This window comes from Magallana gigas, chromosome 5 (genome assembly GCF_963853765.1).
Source record: "Magallana gigas chromosome 5, xbMagGiga1.1, whole genome shotgun sequence".
Taxonomy (NCBI): domain Eukaryota; kingdom Metazoa; phylum Mollusca; class Bivalvia; order Ostreida; family Ostreidae; genus Magallana; species Magallana gigas.
Window position 1 is genome coordinate 30,523,460 of NC_088857.1, and position 17,915 is coordinate 30,541,374.

A 17,915-nucleotide genomic window follows, 5' to 3' on the forward strand; every position below is an offset into this window, starting at 1 on the left:
CATGAGTAAAACAGAGTAAAAATGTTACTGAAATTAAATTATGATCAAGTTTCAACATTATAACACATCCATCTGAATAGTTAATATATTTAGATATCAGAGGTAAAAGTTTATATAAGATATCAAAGGTAAAAGTGTATTGTGGGGGATAATATTTTTATACACAGATGCTAATTACAAGCACTGATGCATTAGACAGGCCCGATAACCTAATTAGCACGGTCCAGTGAAGAGGCCTCCTGGAATGGCCAGAGTTGATTATGATATCAGACCCTTTGATCTGCTAACTGTTACATCACCAAGGGGGGTCAGATGTCCAGTTCATGCAGAATCTCCCCTTCCAGAAATAACTGGACTTTGTTTTAACACTGAATACATCAGATTTTGGGGTATTGGTGTTGATGTCAAAAATAAATTGTGAGTCCTTTATGTCGAAACTTCAAAGACTGGGGTACCTTCTGTCACTGTTTGATTTCGGGGACTTGATCTGATCGAGTTTCTGAACTCACTACCTAGAAGTATTGGGGAATACTAGTTGAACTAGATAATGCATAATTTGGAGACTCTTCATAATGTGGAAAGGAAAAGTAATTTTATGATGTAATCTTTTTTTTTTTTAATAAATTTGGTAAATTGAGGAAATGAAAATGGAGAAGTGTTTACAATTAATGTATATGAATAATAAAGATTTAGTACAATTTGAAAGGTTTAGTTCAGATAGAAAATATCTGTTCAGGGGAATATTGATCAGATAGAGTATGCTTAGCTGGCTTAAAACTCATTTGGAGTGTCATACTCATTTTAACAGTAAAAATTTGAATTCTTAATCTGTTTCAATATGAGAACAAAAATTAAATCTCTAATGCATATTTGTTGCAATTTTAATCCAACACTAACAAAAAACCCAATGAAAAAAGATTCCATCTGACATTTTGAAGGATTGACACACTTTCCTTTATTTCCAGCACAAACAAAAGCAGTGGGTTTATATAAGATAGAGGAGACAGTAATTGCTTTTAATTATCCCAGTCGCTTGAAGTGTTCCAAGTACTCTTCTGGAATAGTATCTCTTTTTAAGTTACAGTAGCCATCTAAATTCAAGGTGGGCTGGAGGCCCCTTGTAATCTCAGGCAATGTTTGCTTTTCTCTCTATCACATCTTAGGGACTTGCAGCTCTAAAGAGCTTTTCCATGTAAGGGGTTACTGAAAAATAAAATGCTCTTGTCATTCCAAATTGTAATAAAACATCTCTGTTTCAGTAACTACCAAAGATTTGGTATTGATTTAGCTAATTCACTTAGGCTTTTAAGTTAGCCTGAATGGGGGGCTTCGCTTTAGATCAGTTCCTCTTGTTTGTGTGTTAGTGGTTTCTGAAATGTGTGAACACAGAGATGGGGAATTCTCAGTTAAACATCCCCTTTAATGGTTCAAACTACCTAAAACTGCAAGCCTTTGAAACACAATTTACAAAAACCTCATTCATAAACAGTCAATGAATATTCTTTTTCTTTTATATAAAACTTCTTTTTTTATTTAACGTAGAGCAACCAGTTCAACATGAGCTAGGCTATATACTGAAGACATAAAATGATGCTGGGAACCCTTTCACTTAAATGAAATAAAAAAAACAACTTCTTAATGATCTATGATATTGGGCATCACAAGCACCTGTTAGTACTATATATGTATATCTAGGTTAAGTACCTACAATGGGAGACCTCGACAAGGTGGTTCACTCAAGTTCTGGCTGTATTTTTATGTGCGCAGAGGTACAAAAAGGGAGAATTAAAGTTTTAAAAAATAAAAAAAAAAAATATAAGAAGTGAATGACTTATTCACAAATAAATTAAACTTTAGTAAAACGTATTCCAATTTTCTGTTGACTATTTATTTAAATGGGAAAAAGTATATTTGCCTGTAAAATCGTTTAAAATGTTGCTGTATAAAACACGAAAGCAGTTTTGTCCTTCGACTGGTTTTATTAGTTCGTCTCGCAGATGGAATCACATAGATAATAGATGTATGTAGGAATTGCCGTTTTCTCGTTAGAAACACCTGATGATGCACACGCAGGAATGTATGCTGCTGATGTAAATATAACCAGAGATACCTGTATCTATGTAACCAGAAAATATTTGGCAGGTGTGATATCCAGAAAGGTGATTCAGGAGAGGCACCTCAAGGGGAAATCGGAGCTCTTTGGCTATAAAAATGAGAAAGATAAGATTAATTAGAGCCGGAGAGAGGCCTAAATAAAAAAAATTATCAGAGGGTAATGGTTTTGTTTTTATCTTAATTTGATTAAGACTTTACCTGCATACAAGGTGAGTTCAGAGGCCCTTTGGCAGGGTTTGGCATCACCTGTGTCTAACGATGGTGCTGTGGAGAGGTGTATTGAGTTTCCTGACGGTACCTGTGCGAACCTGTGTTTCTTTATCATTGCTGGGGATAAAAATTTGGCTCTGCTCCGAACAGGTATAAAACAAAGATTCCATCATACACCTTAGCATTGCAAGCCCAAGTCGTAAACAGCCAACATGGGTGAGTGTCTGAGAGTTGCTTCATCTCTTGTAGTTTTTAGTCAAATTTTGCAAATGTTTTCGTGATGAAATATGTAATTTCATATGATGTTGGGTTATCTCTGAGTTTATAGGAACTTCTTTTTGAGATGTCATGAACACTAAACATTGGGCTAAGATATTGTTTTTGGTGTCATGAAAAGAGATTTGTTCTAGGGGAAAAAAATTTGCAATTAAGATATGACTGATTGATTAGATGCCCACTAAGACTCCACGGTTTAGACGATTTGATTGAAACAAACCTATACAGTTTGTTCAAGGTTTTCTTGCAAAGAAAATCGGAATACTGCTGAAAAATGAAAAAAGACAGTCAGACAGTGGAATATTCTGTATGTACCCAAGTAAAGCAGGTTCTTTGTCAATTTTCAGATTTTAATATTTTTTGTGTGCCTATTTTTAAAGTCAAATGAAGAATTGTCTCATTAGAGGGAATCGCTAACAGCCTAGAAAGGCTTTGGATAACTGGAGAATTTATTATCCAATTATCTCAATAAAATGCATCAAAATGAATTCTCTTCTCCCCAAATTTGCTGAATGAAATTCAGTGGCCCATACAACAATAAGCATAATTGTATTCGAACTGTTCCAGCAAATGTAATTAATGTCCAGTTATCATTGCTAAAGAGGAAAGTCTTTGATATTGATAGCAAGGGTTGATGTTCTGAAAGCCTTTCATTGAAGACTAATATAAAACTAGGGACTTGCATAGGTTGATTTTCAAATTTTTATTCCATTTGAGCCCCCCAAAAAACCCAACATTTCAAGAATTGCAAATTACCATATATAAACCAACTATAGTGATGATTTTTTTAAAGGATTAAACATATTTCAGATTATGAATTTTCAACCTTTAATGATCTTCAGCTTTTGAGAAAAATCATTTTCTTTAGGCCTGGAATTAGATGTCAAGAGCGAAGAATTCAGGAAATGTGTTGTAAATCTGTCCTTTAAATTTTCGTCAATTGCGAAGGTTTTTTTCCAGTAGAAAGTAATTTTAATGAAATGGGTTGGGAAAATTGCGTATTTAATGCACCCGCTAATGAGTTTCTCTCCAGCATTACATAATGACAGTAAAAATTCTTGGAGAATTTTCTCTGGATTCATTTTCTGTGATCTGTTAGTGCCCTATGCTAAGTTGGTGGATGGGCTGATCTATCACCTCAATACAATAAAGAAAACGATGGCCTCCCCACAAATAATCAATAATTCTGATTGCAAGAGTTCTTATGACATTCCATTTCACTTTCTGTGATAGATCTTGGTGAATTACTTACAATAGGGCCCTCAGGATAGATCTACTGCTGTTGTGTGTAAAGAAATAAAAATGGCACTGAACAGTATCTACTTACCTTTCCTGTTTTTTTTTTTTTACAGGAAAATAAAATAAATGTATAAATGGGTTTCAGGCATCTTTCAGTGTTGGATGACAGACTGTTAAAAAAGTAATTAATTTCTGCAGAAAAAACCCTGTTAAAATCAATTTTCTACCTGTTTAAATGTTAAAGTCTGAATTAGCTCCTCCTATTCAATCATGTGATTATCTGGAATTCAGGTGAGAATGACAGGTGAGATGAAGCCCCGCCCCTGTCATTTACATCTGTACTAGGAATGATTCTCAGGTGAGAGACTCCACCCGTTTGTAAACGAAACACTTTACGGCTGGGTGGATTTGTCCACACCTCCGATTTCTCCCTCCTCTCTACATCTGTTGTGTGTTACAACTGCCTTTAAATCAATACAACATCAGAGAGTGCTTCATCCAGGTGTTAAAATCTGTAATTACACATTACTGGCAGACAGGAGGTCTTAATTGGTTTTATGCTAATGATTGCAGAGTTTGTTTAGAGAGGGTTGGGTAGATGGAGATGTTAAGAGTTTATGTAAATGAGCTTTATCAAGGTAGTACAGAGGGGAATTATTAAAACTAAAAAAATAAAAACACACCAAAAGATACAGTTATGTTCCCTGATAGAAGCAGAAAGTCTGGTGTTGATATTTGACTGATAACAAGACTCCAGGGTTTGTTTTTGCTGTAGCAGAGACCTTGGTTTTGAACATTTCTGATAGGCAGAAAAATATTGCCTGTCTCCACCAATGTCCATATGTTTTGAATCACTCAATTATTTCTGGTTTTATGAAACCTGTATGTCAATTTGTTTGTGTCCAAGATTGATTCCACACATTTAAAGCAATCCTTAATCTTGTGAAATAAATGCATTAAATAAAAAATAATGGCCATTAGTTTTGCATGGACTTGGAAGTCCAGTGAATTTATTCTTGGTTTGTTTTTTCCTGTTCTACCTGGGAGTACTCCTGTGGGGAACCCCTCTTAACCTTATCATCCAGAGCTACCGTGGGATCTGATTGGCTGCCGATCTGATGCAGCTAAGGTGGTATTAATTATGTTCAGTAGTAGGGTAGCGACAAGGTGAAGTGAGGAAGGTGGAAGCAACTATTTGAATTTATGACACCTGAAACAAGTCTCAGAATCAGATGGGCAGGGCTGTAGAAAGCAGTGAAGGAGGGAAGTCGGTGAAATTGAATTAACAGTCGGGTCTAAAGTACTGATGAAGAAAACATGCTGAGGGACTTTTATAATATTATAATGGGCGTCGGTAAGTTGTCTAACCTAGCTCTAGGGTTTTTATGTTAGAGAATGCTTATATAAGGTACCTTTTTGTTGCTGAGTACTCAAGTCTTGTAATCTGTTAACTGAGTTATGATTTTGAAATGTTTTGGTCACTTGTCAGTAGCAGTTATCAAGGTGTTAATGTTAGAGAATGCTTATATAATTAAGGTACCTTTTAAAAAATTATTTTAACATTGTTTTACTTAAGATACCATCAGCTGAACAATGATTTTAAAATGAGCTGGTTACTTGTCATCTTATCATAAAATGAGGGGGAATAGAAAATGAAAAATAATATTAAAAAAAAAATTTTGAAAGTTTAAAAAGGATTATTTTTTTCTTCTGTGTGTGATTCAAATTTGAATGAAATATGGAGGCAATGTAAGAGTTTAGTAAGCATGTGAGTTTAGAGACTTGACTAGGAGAAAAGATCTACCTTAAAACAAAGAGCATCCTTATAGTGGTGTGAGTCACGCTGAGATGAAGGAGCGAGATAAGGTGTGGGTCACATGTTAATAAAGAAACACCTCCTTAGCATCACATGTGCTGCTGAAATGGCAGGGGGACGAGAGGGTCATTCTAGTCTGTTTTGATTGAGTTTGAGTTGTTTGTACAAAATTTTTCATTAGCTGCATGAGGGTTAGGGAGAGAGATTGAGAGTTTTTGGGTAAACTCTATATTAAAATATAGCGAAATATTTTTAAAATGTAACAATTTTAACCTGGAATAGCATTTTTTTTTTTATTTAAGACATTTCTTTAAAGCAAAGAAAATGTACAACAAGAATTATTTAATATTAACCATATGTTTATACTGTGATTTCAATGTAAGACTGACATATGTCATGTGTCATTTTAGTGGGAGTAAACTCCACAGATTGACGTAGAAAATTATATGAAATGTTGCGATCGGCACAGAGTGTTTGATCAAACAACTGTGAAATCACCAGCAATTTGTTCGTTTTGTTGTCCTGTGAAATGGCTGAGTTTGATACAAAATCTCAGATATAATCGGATATTAATGGTGCACAGTTAGAGGGGATCAGTTAATGTTAACGGCCCAGTTAAACTGATGTTTGAGTATTGGGTTTCAGTGAAAATGCAGGTGAATGATTGGTTGATACGGTCGTATTAGTGAAATAAAACGGATGTTAATGCTGGTTCACCGCTGGCTCTATCTCATCTATAGGGGATCATCTTGCTCTAGTCAGGTGCAGATTCCACGTTAATTGTTTGTAAAACGGTGTAACAGCTAGCACAGACTGCACATCGGAAATAACAACTAATTATCAAATTGTTCCTGGCTAAAAAATGACAGAGTAATTTCTCTTTTAATCATAATTTTGATTTTTATTACCCATATAATGACACTAATGCTACAGAACTGGTTTTGTAAATGTAACAATAATTATCTGTGATAGTGCATCAAGACTTAATTTTTATAAATGCTCCTATTGTGTTTTAACTACTTTTTATGGGTTGATTTAAAAAAAAAATGATGATTATAATCCAAGTTTTTGAAATGATATGCTTGAAGAGTATCAATTTTTATGATATTTTGAATAATGCTTTTGAATTCACTCTGATTTCAAACAGGCATATCAAATCTTAATCATTTTTTGTGCATGTGAGGTACAAAAAAAATAAATTGATTTAATGGTGTAAAATTTAATTCTGGTCTCATTGTCTGACTTGTCAATTGAGACAAGTAGAACAGATGTGTTAGTCTCGTTACAATGTAAGGGGAATAACTCTTAATTTTTGTTTTCTTCTTCTTTCAGTTGAAGATGAAGTAAGTGATATCAAGCAACAGAAAACTGTGGACGTTCCCACAGCCAACAGCAACCATGACAAAGCAAGCAAACTTGACAAAGATCTCCATGACGGAATCCAGTCGGAAAACAAAGGTAATGAAAGACAAAGATAAGAAAAAAAAGGGTTAAGGTGAAGCAAAAACATTTCTTTATTTATTTCATATGTATTTCCACTGTTGATTTTCATTGTTGATATTATTTTTAGACAAAAACTGTGCAGATGATTCCAAGAAGAAGACCACCAAAGAAAATGGATCCTCCTCTGATAACCTGAAGTCTGACAAGGCAATTAAGGATTTGAAGGTAGGCCACTGCAAATAGTAAAGTGGGAAAATTATAATGTCAGGGAAAATTAATCTGATTTACAAAGAAATAAAACTATGTAGAGATCAACATCACTTTATCAAACAATGTGTATTTAGCTACTTTGTCATTTGGTAATTTTAGCAAATTACATTGAAGACTACAATGATATAATTTTTTTTCTTCATATGTTTCAGAAGATATTATTCTCAAACTAAGCCAAAATTCTGCATATATTTTAGCATTTTGTTTTTTGGTTAACTTGTTTGATGCACCAAAAAACTGATCAGAATTACATCTTGTATGATAACAGTGCATTGGACGGTTCATTTATTCTTTAATTGAACTTTTAGGAGGAGGTGACATCTGTTGTGTTGCCATGTAAACAGCCATCCTGTGTGACCAATTCCAACAACAGCGCTGAGGAGGACAAAATTCAGGAGTACCTGAACCGCAGTGACACCGCAGTAATCTACCCCGAGCCGGTCAGTGACCCCGAGGCCCAGGAGCCCGAGGCCAGTGTCCCAGAGACAGAGGAAGAGGAGGAGGAAAATCAAGACAATGGTAAATATAGCTCTCTCATCATTATCTATTTTATATGGCTTCCTTACAAGTATTTCATTTAGCTGTGTTTTCTTTTCTTTGCGTTTTTGGCAGAGAGTGACTTCGATTAAATCAAGAAAATTGCTAAATTTTATGCATATATGTTTGTAAAAAGGTACTTTCAGAAATACACTAAATCCGATTCTGACATGTTGTAAAATCCATTTGTGCCAGATATACTAAACTAGATATAATTAATAAGTTTACAGTATTGTTATAAAACATGATGTTTGTCAAGCTTGGACAGAGTTCCAATTAAGCAAACAGATATTGTTTTGTAAAAATGACTGTTTCGTACAGTTTCATACTATCATTAAAATATTTGCAGTGGACCTAAATGTCTTACTAGTTCTTTGTCTTATTTCACAGACAGTGGATTGGAGGAGTTCATTCTCAAGTGCGTCTTCTGCACCCAGTCCTACACGAGGTCATCTGTCCTCAAGGATCACATGAAGAGTGCCCATCCAGAGCAGCCAGTCAGATACCAGTGTCCCAAGTGTGAGGCCATCTTCATGCAGAAGTCCTTCTTAGACAAGCACCTACCTACCCACTGTCCCACCTCCCAGTCCTGTAAGGTCTGCAACAAGACGTTTGCCAATGTGTACCGCCTGCAGAGACACATGATCAGTCACGACGAGAGCACAGACCTACGCAAGTTCAAGTGTCCCGAGTGTGGCAAGGCATTCAAGTTCAAGCACCACCTGAAGGAACATATCCGGATACACAGCGGAGAGAAACCTTTTGAGTGTCCAAACTGCCACAAGCGATTCAGCCACTCCGGATCCTACAGCAGTCACATGACCTCCAAGAAGTGCTGGGTGGCAGGACCAAAGGCCCACACCAATGAGCGAGTCAACCACATGGAGCCAACAGTCACCTATTCCAAGCCTCTCATTTCCAAGGGAGCCTTCACTCCTCCTGTCCACATGTTGACTTCCATGGCTCAAGGACCATTCCCAAGAGTTCCATATCTGCATTTCGATCCGAAAGGAAGCATGCCATTCTTTACTCCACCTCCAGCCTTTGTACCATACTCATATTCCATGATTCGTCACAGCTCACCCATGAATCCACTCATCTCTCTTCAAGGGAAGACAGACTGTATTCCTTCTCATCACAGCATTAGCCCATCCCATGGAAGTACTGCTCAGATATCTCCAGACGTCAATTCCAACACTCAGCTTTTTTCCATGCACAAGCCCTCAGTCAAGGACAGTCCTGTAATCAAGAGAGAGCCTGAATCCAAAGAAGAGCCATCTTCAACTGATTCTGCATCAGCACCAAAGGAGAGAACTTTCAAGGATAGCAAGCCAGGGGATGACCCAGAGAAGAAGACCACATCAGATGCAGAGGATGTCAAACCTGATATAAAGATGGAGGAGCAGGAAAAGGAGAAGATCCCTTGTCACTTCTGCAGCGAGGTCTTCAACAGTGCAGTGGATCAGCATCAGCATGAGCGATACCTGTGCAAGGCCAACAAGGAACTTCTAAATAGATCTTCATTAAGTGACAGTTCCAGAAACTCTCCATGCAGTTCCATCTCAGATGCCAGTCATCGTGGGACCCCAAATGGCAGCTATAGTGCCCCAGACACAGACCATGAAGATGACAGTGAGTCCAAGAAGTTCAGAATGCGCACACACATCAGTGAAGAGCAGTTGGCAGTGCTGAAATCCCACTACAAGGAAAATCCAAGGCCAAGGAAGTTTGAGCTGATCCGCATTGGGAAGGAAATCGGGAAAGAGAAAAGGGTTGTACAGGTGTGGTTCCAGAACATGAGAGCCAGAGACAGACGTCAAGGGAAGCATGTGCCATACGTCCCCTCCATGGCCAGGTTTAAGCATAGTGACAACAGTTCATGGAAGGAGCATTCACCCAGTCACTCCAGCTACATCCCCGTGGTACCCAACACAACCAGAGCACATGGGAAGAAAATGGATGTTCCATCCACCAGCAAGCCAGAGGAACAGCCTTTGGATCTTAGTGTACGAAGCAGAACACCTACACCAGCCCATGCAAGCAGTCCCTGCTCCTCTACAAGTTCCTCAAGTATTCCTCTCAAGTCCTCATCTCTGAACATGAGTGGGAAGCTGGACAACGGTACAGAAGGATCCAAGAAAGAAGGTCGACTTCAGAGTTCAGCCATCTACAAGTACCTACAGCAAGAGGGAATGCTTCCAAGACATTTTTTTGGGAACTACTTGCCTCATCCACCAACATCAGTGTTCCAGCCATTTCTGCAAGCTCACATGATGGCTAGTCCTGAGGCCATCATGAGTCGCCACTTCGAACACCGTTCCAAATCTGCAGAACCAGCTCCAAAACCAAGTTTCACAGACATCAACAGAAACAGTGCTACTCCAATGGACTCTAAAGTCTTCTTTGAGCAGAACGGGGAAAAAGCAGGCCGGCTTATGATTGACGAGAGCCAAGACGAGGACTCCAACTGCTCGAGCGACAGCTACAGCGACAGTGAGCAATACCGAAGGGCCATGGCCGACGCCACCTTGAACCTAGCCACCCTCGCCGAGGTCAGCCTGTCCCAGAGAGCAGCCCTGATGGAGAACTCCCTGAAGTCCAAGCGCCTGAGGAAGAAAAGCTGGCGGCAGGTACACGGCTATGTCTGTATCACACGTTTTTAACCTTTTTCCCCCATTAGTTAGAAATTTAACACTGAAGAGGTGAGGAAATGAGATTGCGCGTTTGTTGACTTGTCTCCTCCTTAACATTGCATGCGTTGACACTTTTCCCCCCTGAAACATATATATTTATATATATTTGTTCAGTGCTTGTTTTGCACTTTTTGTATTCTGGAAAGTTCCTGTTTTTCATTTGCTTTTCTTGTGGAATCTCATTGCTGCACTTCTTCAGTAAAGCAACATCTAGTTGAAGTGAAATTAATTATTTGAAGGGTTTGGGGTTGGGATTTATATTTTGGGGCAAATACTTTGTGACCTCTAGATGTTGCTTAAACATTTGTGACACCCCATGACCCCATATGTTATGAATTGAACAGAAAGACCCTTTCAAAATAAATCCCCAAAAAGCATGTCACATTTGTTTTTTAAGGACATCACATAGAATATCTCATTCTTGAAATTGGAAAAAAATATGTTGGTTTAACTTGTATGTGATGTCCTTTGTTATAATTTTATATTAACTTTAAACAACATTACTAATGTCACTCGAAACCTATTCATTCTAAAGTTTCTGAACATTGCCTCAGTATAGCATGTTACATTTTTTACCCTGTGAAGTTAGATGAGTCATTCGAAGAAGAATACATGTATTAATGATGTTAAACGCAAAGTCATTTTAATAATTCATATCTCATTCATCATGCAGAGGCTGTTAGCTGTAGTGTAAATTATATTAAAATTTATGTGCATTCATATCGAGATCACTTAAATACAAAATTTTGCTATGCATGTATTAAAAAATTTTGATAGTGAAAAAAGCTGTAGATGAAGATGAAACTAATGGTGATGATTTGTTGACAGATGGAAGCAGAAGAGGTACAAATGGACCTGGATGACTCGTTGCTTGATGATGACAACCCTCTGAAGAAGAAGCGAAGGAGCTGGAAGGGACACAAGATTGATGCGGAGGAGGGAATGTATGCATGTGACCAGTGTGCTAAAGTCTTCTCCAAGCAGAGCTCCCTGGCCAGACACAAATATGAACACTCTGGTAAGGAAAAATATCTGCTACCTGGGCTGCGTTTTACAAAAGAACTTACAACCAAATTAATGAATGCTAATTAATCACACACTAATCAATGATTTATTCTTATGGCTAAAAAATATAATAATGGGATTTGAAATATTTGAAAACAAATGGTTTTATGTCAATTTTGTTCATTAAGGATCATTTTACGAGGTTGGAAATATTTACGACTTTGTCGTAAGTTATTTTGTAAAATCCAGCCCTGAACTATAACTTTGATATGCTCGTTTGCAGTGCAAAATTGTTTTGGTAGTTTTTCTCAATAAATAACATTGTAGGATAATTTTGTTTCCTCAACTGTATAAAAAACGATAGAATTTCTTAACATTGAAAAATCATTCCATTTCAATAAATAAAAAATAGGATTTACAGCAGACACAGACTATTTCTCTCCTTTCCAAGACAGTTCTATGGAATTGTCTCAACATTTTGGTTTAGAAATCTTTAAAACATGTATATTTTCTTATTCAAAGGCTTTTTTTTATTCCAGGTGCTCGCCCCTTTACATGTGAGATCTGTGGAAAGGCCTTCAAACACAAGCATCACCTGACGGAGCACCGGCGACTACACTCCGGGGAGAAGCCGTTCGAGTGCAAGAAATGTGGCAAGCGCTTCAGTCACTCAGGGTCGTACAGCCAGCACATGAACCACCGCTACAAGTACTGTAAACCGCTCCGAGAGGACGGCTTCAGCTCCTCTTAAGGCACGCGGGGCCTGTAACGTTCAACTGGACTACAAATTGTTATCTTTTATACTCATCAGAGACCAGTCTCCTATGAACTATGATGCCATTTTTGTGAAATGAAAATTTGATATGATTTTTGCATTGTCATTGGGCAATTTTTTCTGTCCGCAATTTTACAATGAAATTTATTATTTTTTGTTTCATGGTGATACAAATACCATGCGGAATTTGTTACTGGTTTTTTGAGTAACGAGCACTATAAGTGATAAGAATATGCAGTGCGGAAGGTCTCTCAACTCTGATGTTTTGTTGATTTAATGTTAAGTTCCCATTCCGCATTGTTCTTGATTTGGCTCTCAGCATTCCAGTTATGTGGAACTGCAGAACATTCCTATTCGGGTTTCATTGTTCATCTCACCCAAGATTTTGATTAAGCTTTTTTTTTTCAATCTTGAATTGTTCATAGATCAATCTCCATAAAGTTGAGTCTGCATCATCTTTGTTTGATTATCAGCCCATGAGAAGTGCACAATCATTGTCATTATCATAGATATATATGAACATCAATTCATGCTTTTGTACACTACTGTTTAGTGTATTTGATCTTCAGTATCTTCACTCCATGACATCATATTTTGGTGTATGTATATTTTGTCCTGACCATGATTTTTATGATTTTTTTTTTTACCCACAGAACTTTTTTTCTATTGAGACAGAGGGGACCAAATGATTGAGAAATGTGTATATATCTGCTGAGTCATGCATGAAAGTCTAGAGTTGTTTTTTGAAAAATTTGAAATGTTTCCATGGTGACAATATCTAGTCCACCAATCAGATTACCTGATACAAATACTCATGTTGTTAACTCTGTTGTATTAGCTGACTAGTCCCCTTGTGTTGTGATAGTACCTAGTCCCACACTTTTGCTTGGTGTCTGCATCTTTGAAAAGATGTCTTTTGGAATCCATACCTTTTTTGATAATCACAACTCATTGCCTCTGTGTACAACTAGAGTTTTATCTTTGACCAGTTTTACTGAGGACACTATTTTTAAGAGAGAAAAGAAATAAGCATTGCTATTGTATTTATGATCTTATTTATTTTTTCAGTAGTTTTTAGTTAGAATAAATGTTTAACTTGATGCTCTTATATCAATACAGCAAAGTGCTTCCAAACTTAAGCAAAGTACAGTGACAAATGCATTGAATAACAGATGGACAGTATAAATGGTTTTCGTGGAAGATACTTTATTTTTCCTGTTACATTGACTGTCAAATCTTTCCTGTTTGGGATGTAGATCCATGAGATATAACCACCTCACTGTTAATTGTTGTTAGTAGAAATAGCACTGAACATCTGAGACAGATTGTTAGTTAATTTTTATATATATTAAGATTTTTATGTTTAGGATCTTCCATTACAAACCAATAACAGTATTCAAAGTGTTGCTCTTCCAGCTCAGATACCACAAAGTATTGACATACTGTGTTAAACCAATCATCATCAAAGTGTGCAAGAGAGAGAGAGAGAGAGAGAGAGAGAGAGAGAGAGAGAGAGAGAGAATTGTTACTAGTGACTGTTTATTTTATTCAATCACATGTTTTGATTACAAATCAAAACATTTTCCAAGGCAATACTTTTTTTTTTATTATGTTAGTTTAACTATTTTACATTATTTCTCTAACAATGCAGTCTCTAAAATCAAATTTAGAAAATGAGTATAAAAAAAATCAAAAAAAAAAATGTACATAATAAATTGAGAAATTTACTAAAAGACCCACCTAAAATTGACCCACCAGTTTTAATCAATGTTTAAGAACAATTTATGTGCCAAACTGATCATCCTGCATTCTTTCTGTGCCAAACCTCCTTTATAATTTAGGTCCCCCTGACCTAAATGTTTCGTGAATTCTTTGCTGCCAAAGATTTGGAGTTATGTTTTATGTGCTTTTTTTTGCGTTCTTTTAATCAATGTTGTTTTAGTTTTCTTTTAGTTCTTAACCATTTTTAACTTAGAAGCAAAGAGAACCTCTAACATACTCTCAACAGTTAACATATTAGATCTATGTTTTATTAGGTTGAAATTAGTTTTGTGATGTATTATAAGGCGGGATATAAGCAATAGATTGTACAGTAGTTGGAAGCCAGGGGAATTGATCCTTTTGTTGATTTTAAAATATAGCACTCTATTTTAGCAAAACTTTTTCTTCATTTTGACAAAATTGTCAAAGCACAAGTAGTTTAGAAGATAAGATTATATATTTAAGACAAGAACTTGACCATTTTCTTTCTGGTTTTCAAATATCACATATTTGTAATGAAAGTTCGAAAAAAAAAGGATTATTACGTGTCTTGCACAATTTTGATTAAGACCAAGAGAAAATGGTTAAGAGTAAGATTTTTTGATTAAGAGATGATTTTGTAGCTGTATCAGTGATTTATTGTATGCCTGTCTGTTTGTAGTGTTAAGAAGTAGTCTAGCGTGTGTCTGTATTTGTGTAGGTGGTCAAGTGTGCGAGTGCGTGTACATAGTTAAGTGTGTGTGTATGTCTGAGGGCTTCGCTCTGTAGTTCCAGCATGCCGACATCTTGCCGTTACAGTATTACTATTCCTGTGTCTTCCTTGTCTCAGTATTATATATTGTGCACTGACCTACACAGTTCTTGCTGTAGTTATTTAATCCTAGTCACCCCTTTAGAATTGTATAGCAATACTTTATCCTAGTCAGTGGTGTAAACAATATATCAAAAGGGCAATAACTGTATTATTATGAACAAGTTTATACTCTAGTCCCACCAATTTACTCATTATATTATACTTGAAGTCTCCTTTTTTTAGAAGCAGCCACTTGTATTTATGTCTTCCTTACGGCTTTTTAATGACAAATCAAAATACTTTGCCAGTATATCGTAAAATACTCACCTTTTGCCAGTACAATTGTGTCCTCCAGAAAAAAAGACATTGTTAATAGAAGCTTAGTATATGTTAATCCCTTGTGCCAAATCAAGTCCCATACCCGCTGATGCCAACTTGCCCCATCAGTATTGTAGTCTTCTGCTGATCTACTTCAATATGATAGCTGCTGAGCTAGTAATCAAAATCATGTACATAGATGTAGCTCCCCTTGTATTGTACCAGATTTAAAACTTGTATCTTTGATGTGTGATTGGTCGATTTTTTCTGGAGTGTGATTGGATGATGAGATATTGATGATGATTGGTTTATGTATCAGTGACCTATTTGCAGTATTATATTAATACCATAAGTTAATAATTTTTTTGTTATTGTTATTTGGATGAAGAAACATTGTGTGCTCAACGTAGCATATTTTATCATTTTTTTCTTTGGTTCAAAAATCCCATTCCAGTACATGGAATGATGCAAATGTCATTGACGGATATAAAAAGCAATAATGATGCGTACCAGTAATGGTTTTAAAATTAAAAAAAAATTACATGTTGTTGGATACATGTATACAAGTTCTCTGTGTTGTCGCTAAATATTCTAGATGCATGAGGTGTAAATATTTGTGTCAATTAATTGATAAGCAATATACTCTTGATTTTATTTCTTGCCCCTTTTTTTTTTGCATGGTTTATTATATAGTCTAGTGAAAATGTGGAGATATATATAAATGTATATGTATAGTTTATTGTAAAATAAACAAAGGGAGTTAATCTAGTCACAAGATTGTAAAAATCATGTCTGCATTGAAATTATTGTCATGTTTAATATCTATGTATTGTAATGCTTTTTCTAGATCAAGTTAAGATGTCAGAATATATCATATTTTTATTTTAATATATGCTTTTTATTATCATTATGATACTTTTTAAGTATATGAGTTTGCCATTAGTGAGAAGTCAGCCTCTTCAGAGGTCTTTATCTTCAATTCAAAATCACCGCTACAAAGTGTTTTTCTCTACATTCCAATAATTGCAACTAATAATTTGTCATTTATGTCTTCTTTTTCTGGAATCAAAAGATTTCTTGTATTTTTTTCTATTCATTAAGTATGGCATATTGATTGCAAGTTTTTTTTCTCAACACAGTAGGGAATCAGACAATAGCATTAAATTGAAACTCTAGCTTCTGAGAAATCCAAAATAGTGTTTCTAGTCGTGAATTTGCATAATAATTTTGATTAATTAAGATATTGTAGAAGTAGTTATATTTTTGGTGTCTAGGTACAAGTGTACCAGTAGGTATATTTGTGTCTCGGTACAAGTGTACCAGTAGGTATATTTGTGTCTTGGTACAAGTGTACCAGGAGGTATATTTGTGTCTCGGTACAAGTGTACCAGTAGGTATATTTGTGTCTCGGTACAAGTGTACCAGTAGGTATATCTATATATATATATATATATATGTATGACCATGCTCTGTGTTCTATATCATCAATTCCAATGTGTTATATAACCAGTCCATAGAAATACAATTAATAAAACGTCATAATAGTACTTGCCTGTGTCTGTGTGTTTTATTCTGTAGATCCAGGTTTGAAAATAGTGCCTGATCTGTATATAGCTCTATGTGTGAAGTCAACCTGAATTTTTCCGTATCAGAAGTTATTCAAGTGGGATGCACTCGTCTGTAGTTTTTATACCCCCGCAAACGAAGTTTAGGGGTGGGGGGGGGGGGGTATATTGGTTTCACCCTGTCTGTTTATAGACGCAACTTTGTCCCCCCTATAGAATTTTTTACTACTGCATGGAACAGTCTGAAAATTTGTACATATGTTGATCACCATCTGAAGATGTGCACCTGCAAATTTTTTAAGATCAGACAAGATTTAATGATTTTATGACAGTTTCCATATTCTATATATTGTACACTGATGTTGAAAAGTAAGGGAGGTAATCCTTACAGTAATATATATTGATATAGATACATCCAGATGGAGGTTTTTTTGTCTTTATGTCTTAACTAAATTTATTTTTTATAAGTTGACATCAACTGACAATGCAAAATTTTTGTTTGTGAATGATAAATTCTTAGGAGCTAATAAGAACATCAAAGACAAGTGTGGCTGAATTCATTTGTCCCAAGGAGGCCATTATCTGAACCATGGTTTAGATTGAGCATGTGTTACCCTAAGGGAAAATCGATAATCTGTTAAATGTTCGGTGGTTTTGGGGCTATTTTAAAACTGTTTCATGTAAACCAAAAGTTTCTATCATTATAAGGAAATAATTGATATCATTATTAATAAAGAAGTTTACTATTTTTAGAAGTTGTTAAAATCTATTAGCCAAGTAAATTAAAGTGACCCTATAGGGCATTAATTTAAATGAAATTCAAAATTACTGATATGATTGTAGTGTTTTGGCAGTTATAAAATGTTGTAATATTAAATTTTCTTTTTTACATATTATTACATAGTATGGTAATTATGGTAATTTTTTGGGAGTTTATTAATTTAACAAGCTCATCTAGAAAATCATAGTCCTATGGAATCAATTTTCTGATATGGAGTTCCCTTGTACCATAGGAGAAAGTGAGGAAAATTTGAAACAACTAACTGCATCTGTCAAGACTCTTATTAGAAAGATATTCAAAGTTTTATCAACAGAAGAG

At 35.7% G+C, this 17,915-nt stretch overlaps 1 protein-coding gene and 1 long non-coding RNA gene across 9 annotated transcripts in view; one reads left to right on the forward strand and one right to left on the reverse strand.

Moving 5' to 3' along the window:
* The window catches only part of LOC105332654 (zinc finger E-box-binding homeobox protein zag-1-like), a 29,764-nt gene extending 12,966 nt beyond the window's left edge, over nt 1–16,798 (forward strand). For 4 of the 8 annotated variants that reach the window (XM_066084228.1, XM_066084227.1, XM_066084225.1 and 1 more), the window contains 6 exons: nt 6,989–7,114; nt 7,227–7,324; nt 7,678–7,888; nt 8,297–10,548; nt 11,428–11,617; nt 12,144–16,798. In XM_066084228.1, coding sequence (XP_065940300.1) covers nt 6,989–7,114; nt 7,227–7,324; nt 7,678–7,888; nt 8,297–10,548; nt 11,428–11,617; nt 12,144–12,355 — 3,089 coding nt within the window. In that variant the 3' untranslated portion in view covers nt 12,356–16,798. Of the gene's footprint in view, nt 1–2,519; nt 2,542–4,974; nt 5,195–6,988; nt 7,115–7,226; nt 7,325–7,677; nt 7,889–8,296; nt 10,549–11,427; nt 11,618–12,143 lie in introns of those variants that run through there. The other 4 variants (XR_010713915.1, XM_066084232.1, XM_066084230.1 and 1 more) reach the window with 4 other exon arrangements.
* LOC117688850 (uncharacterized) lies at nt 907–2,505 on the reverse strand. Its single transcript, XR_004601215.2, has 3 exons — nt 2,314–2,505; nt 2,111–2,203; nt 907–1,203 (listed from the first exon to the last, which is right to left on the reverse strand). It is a non-coding gene; the product is annotated as an uncharacterized lncRNA (long non-coding RNA).
* Nucleotides 16,799–17,915: the final 1,117 nt, after the last annotated feature.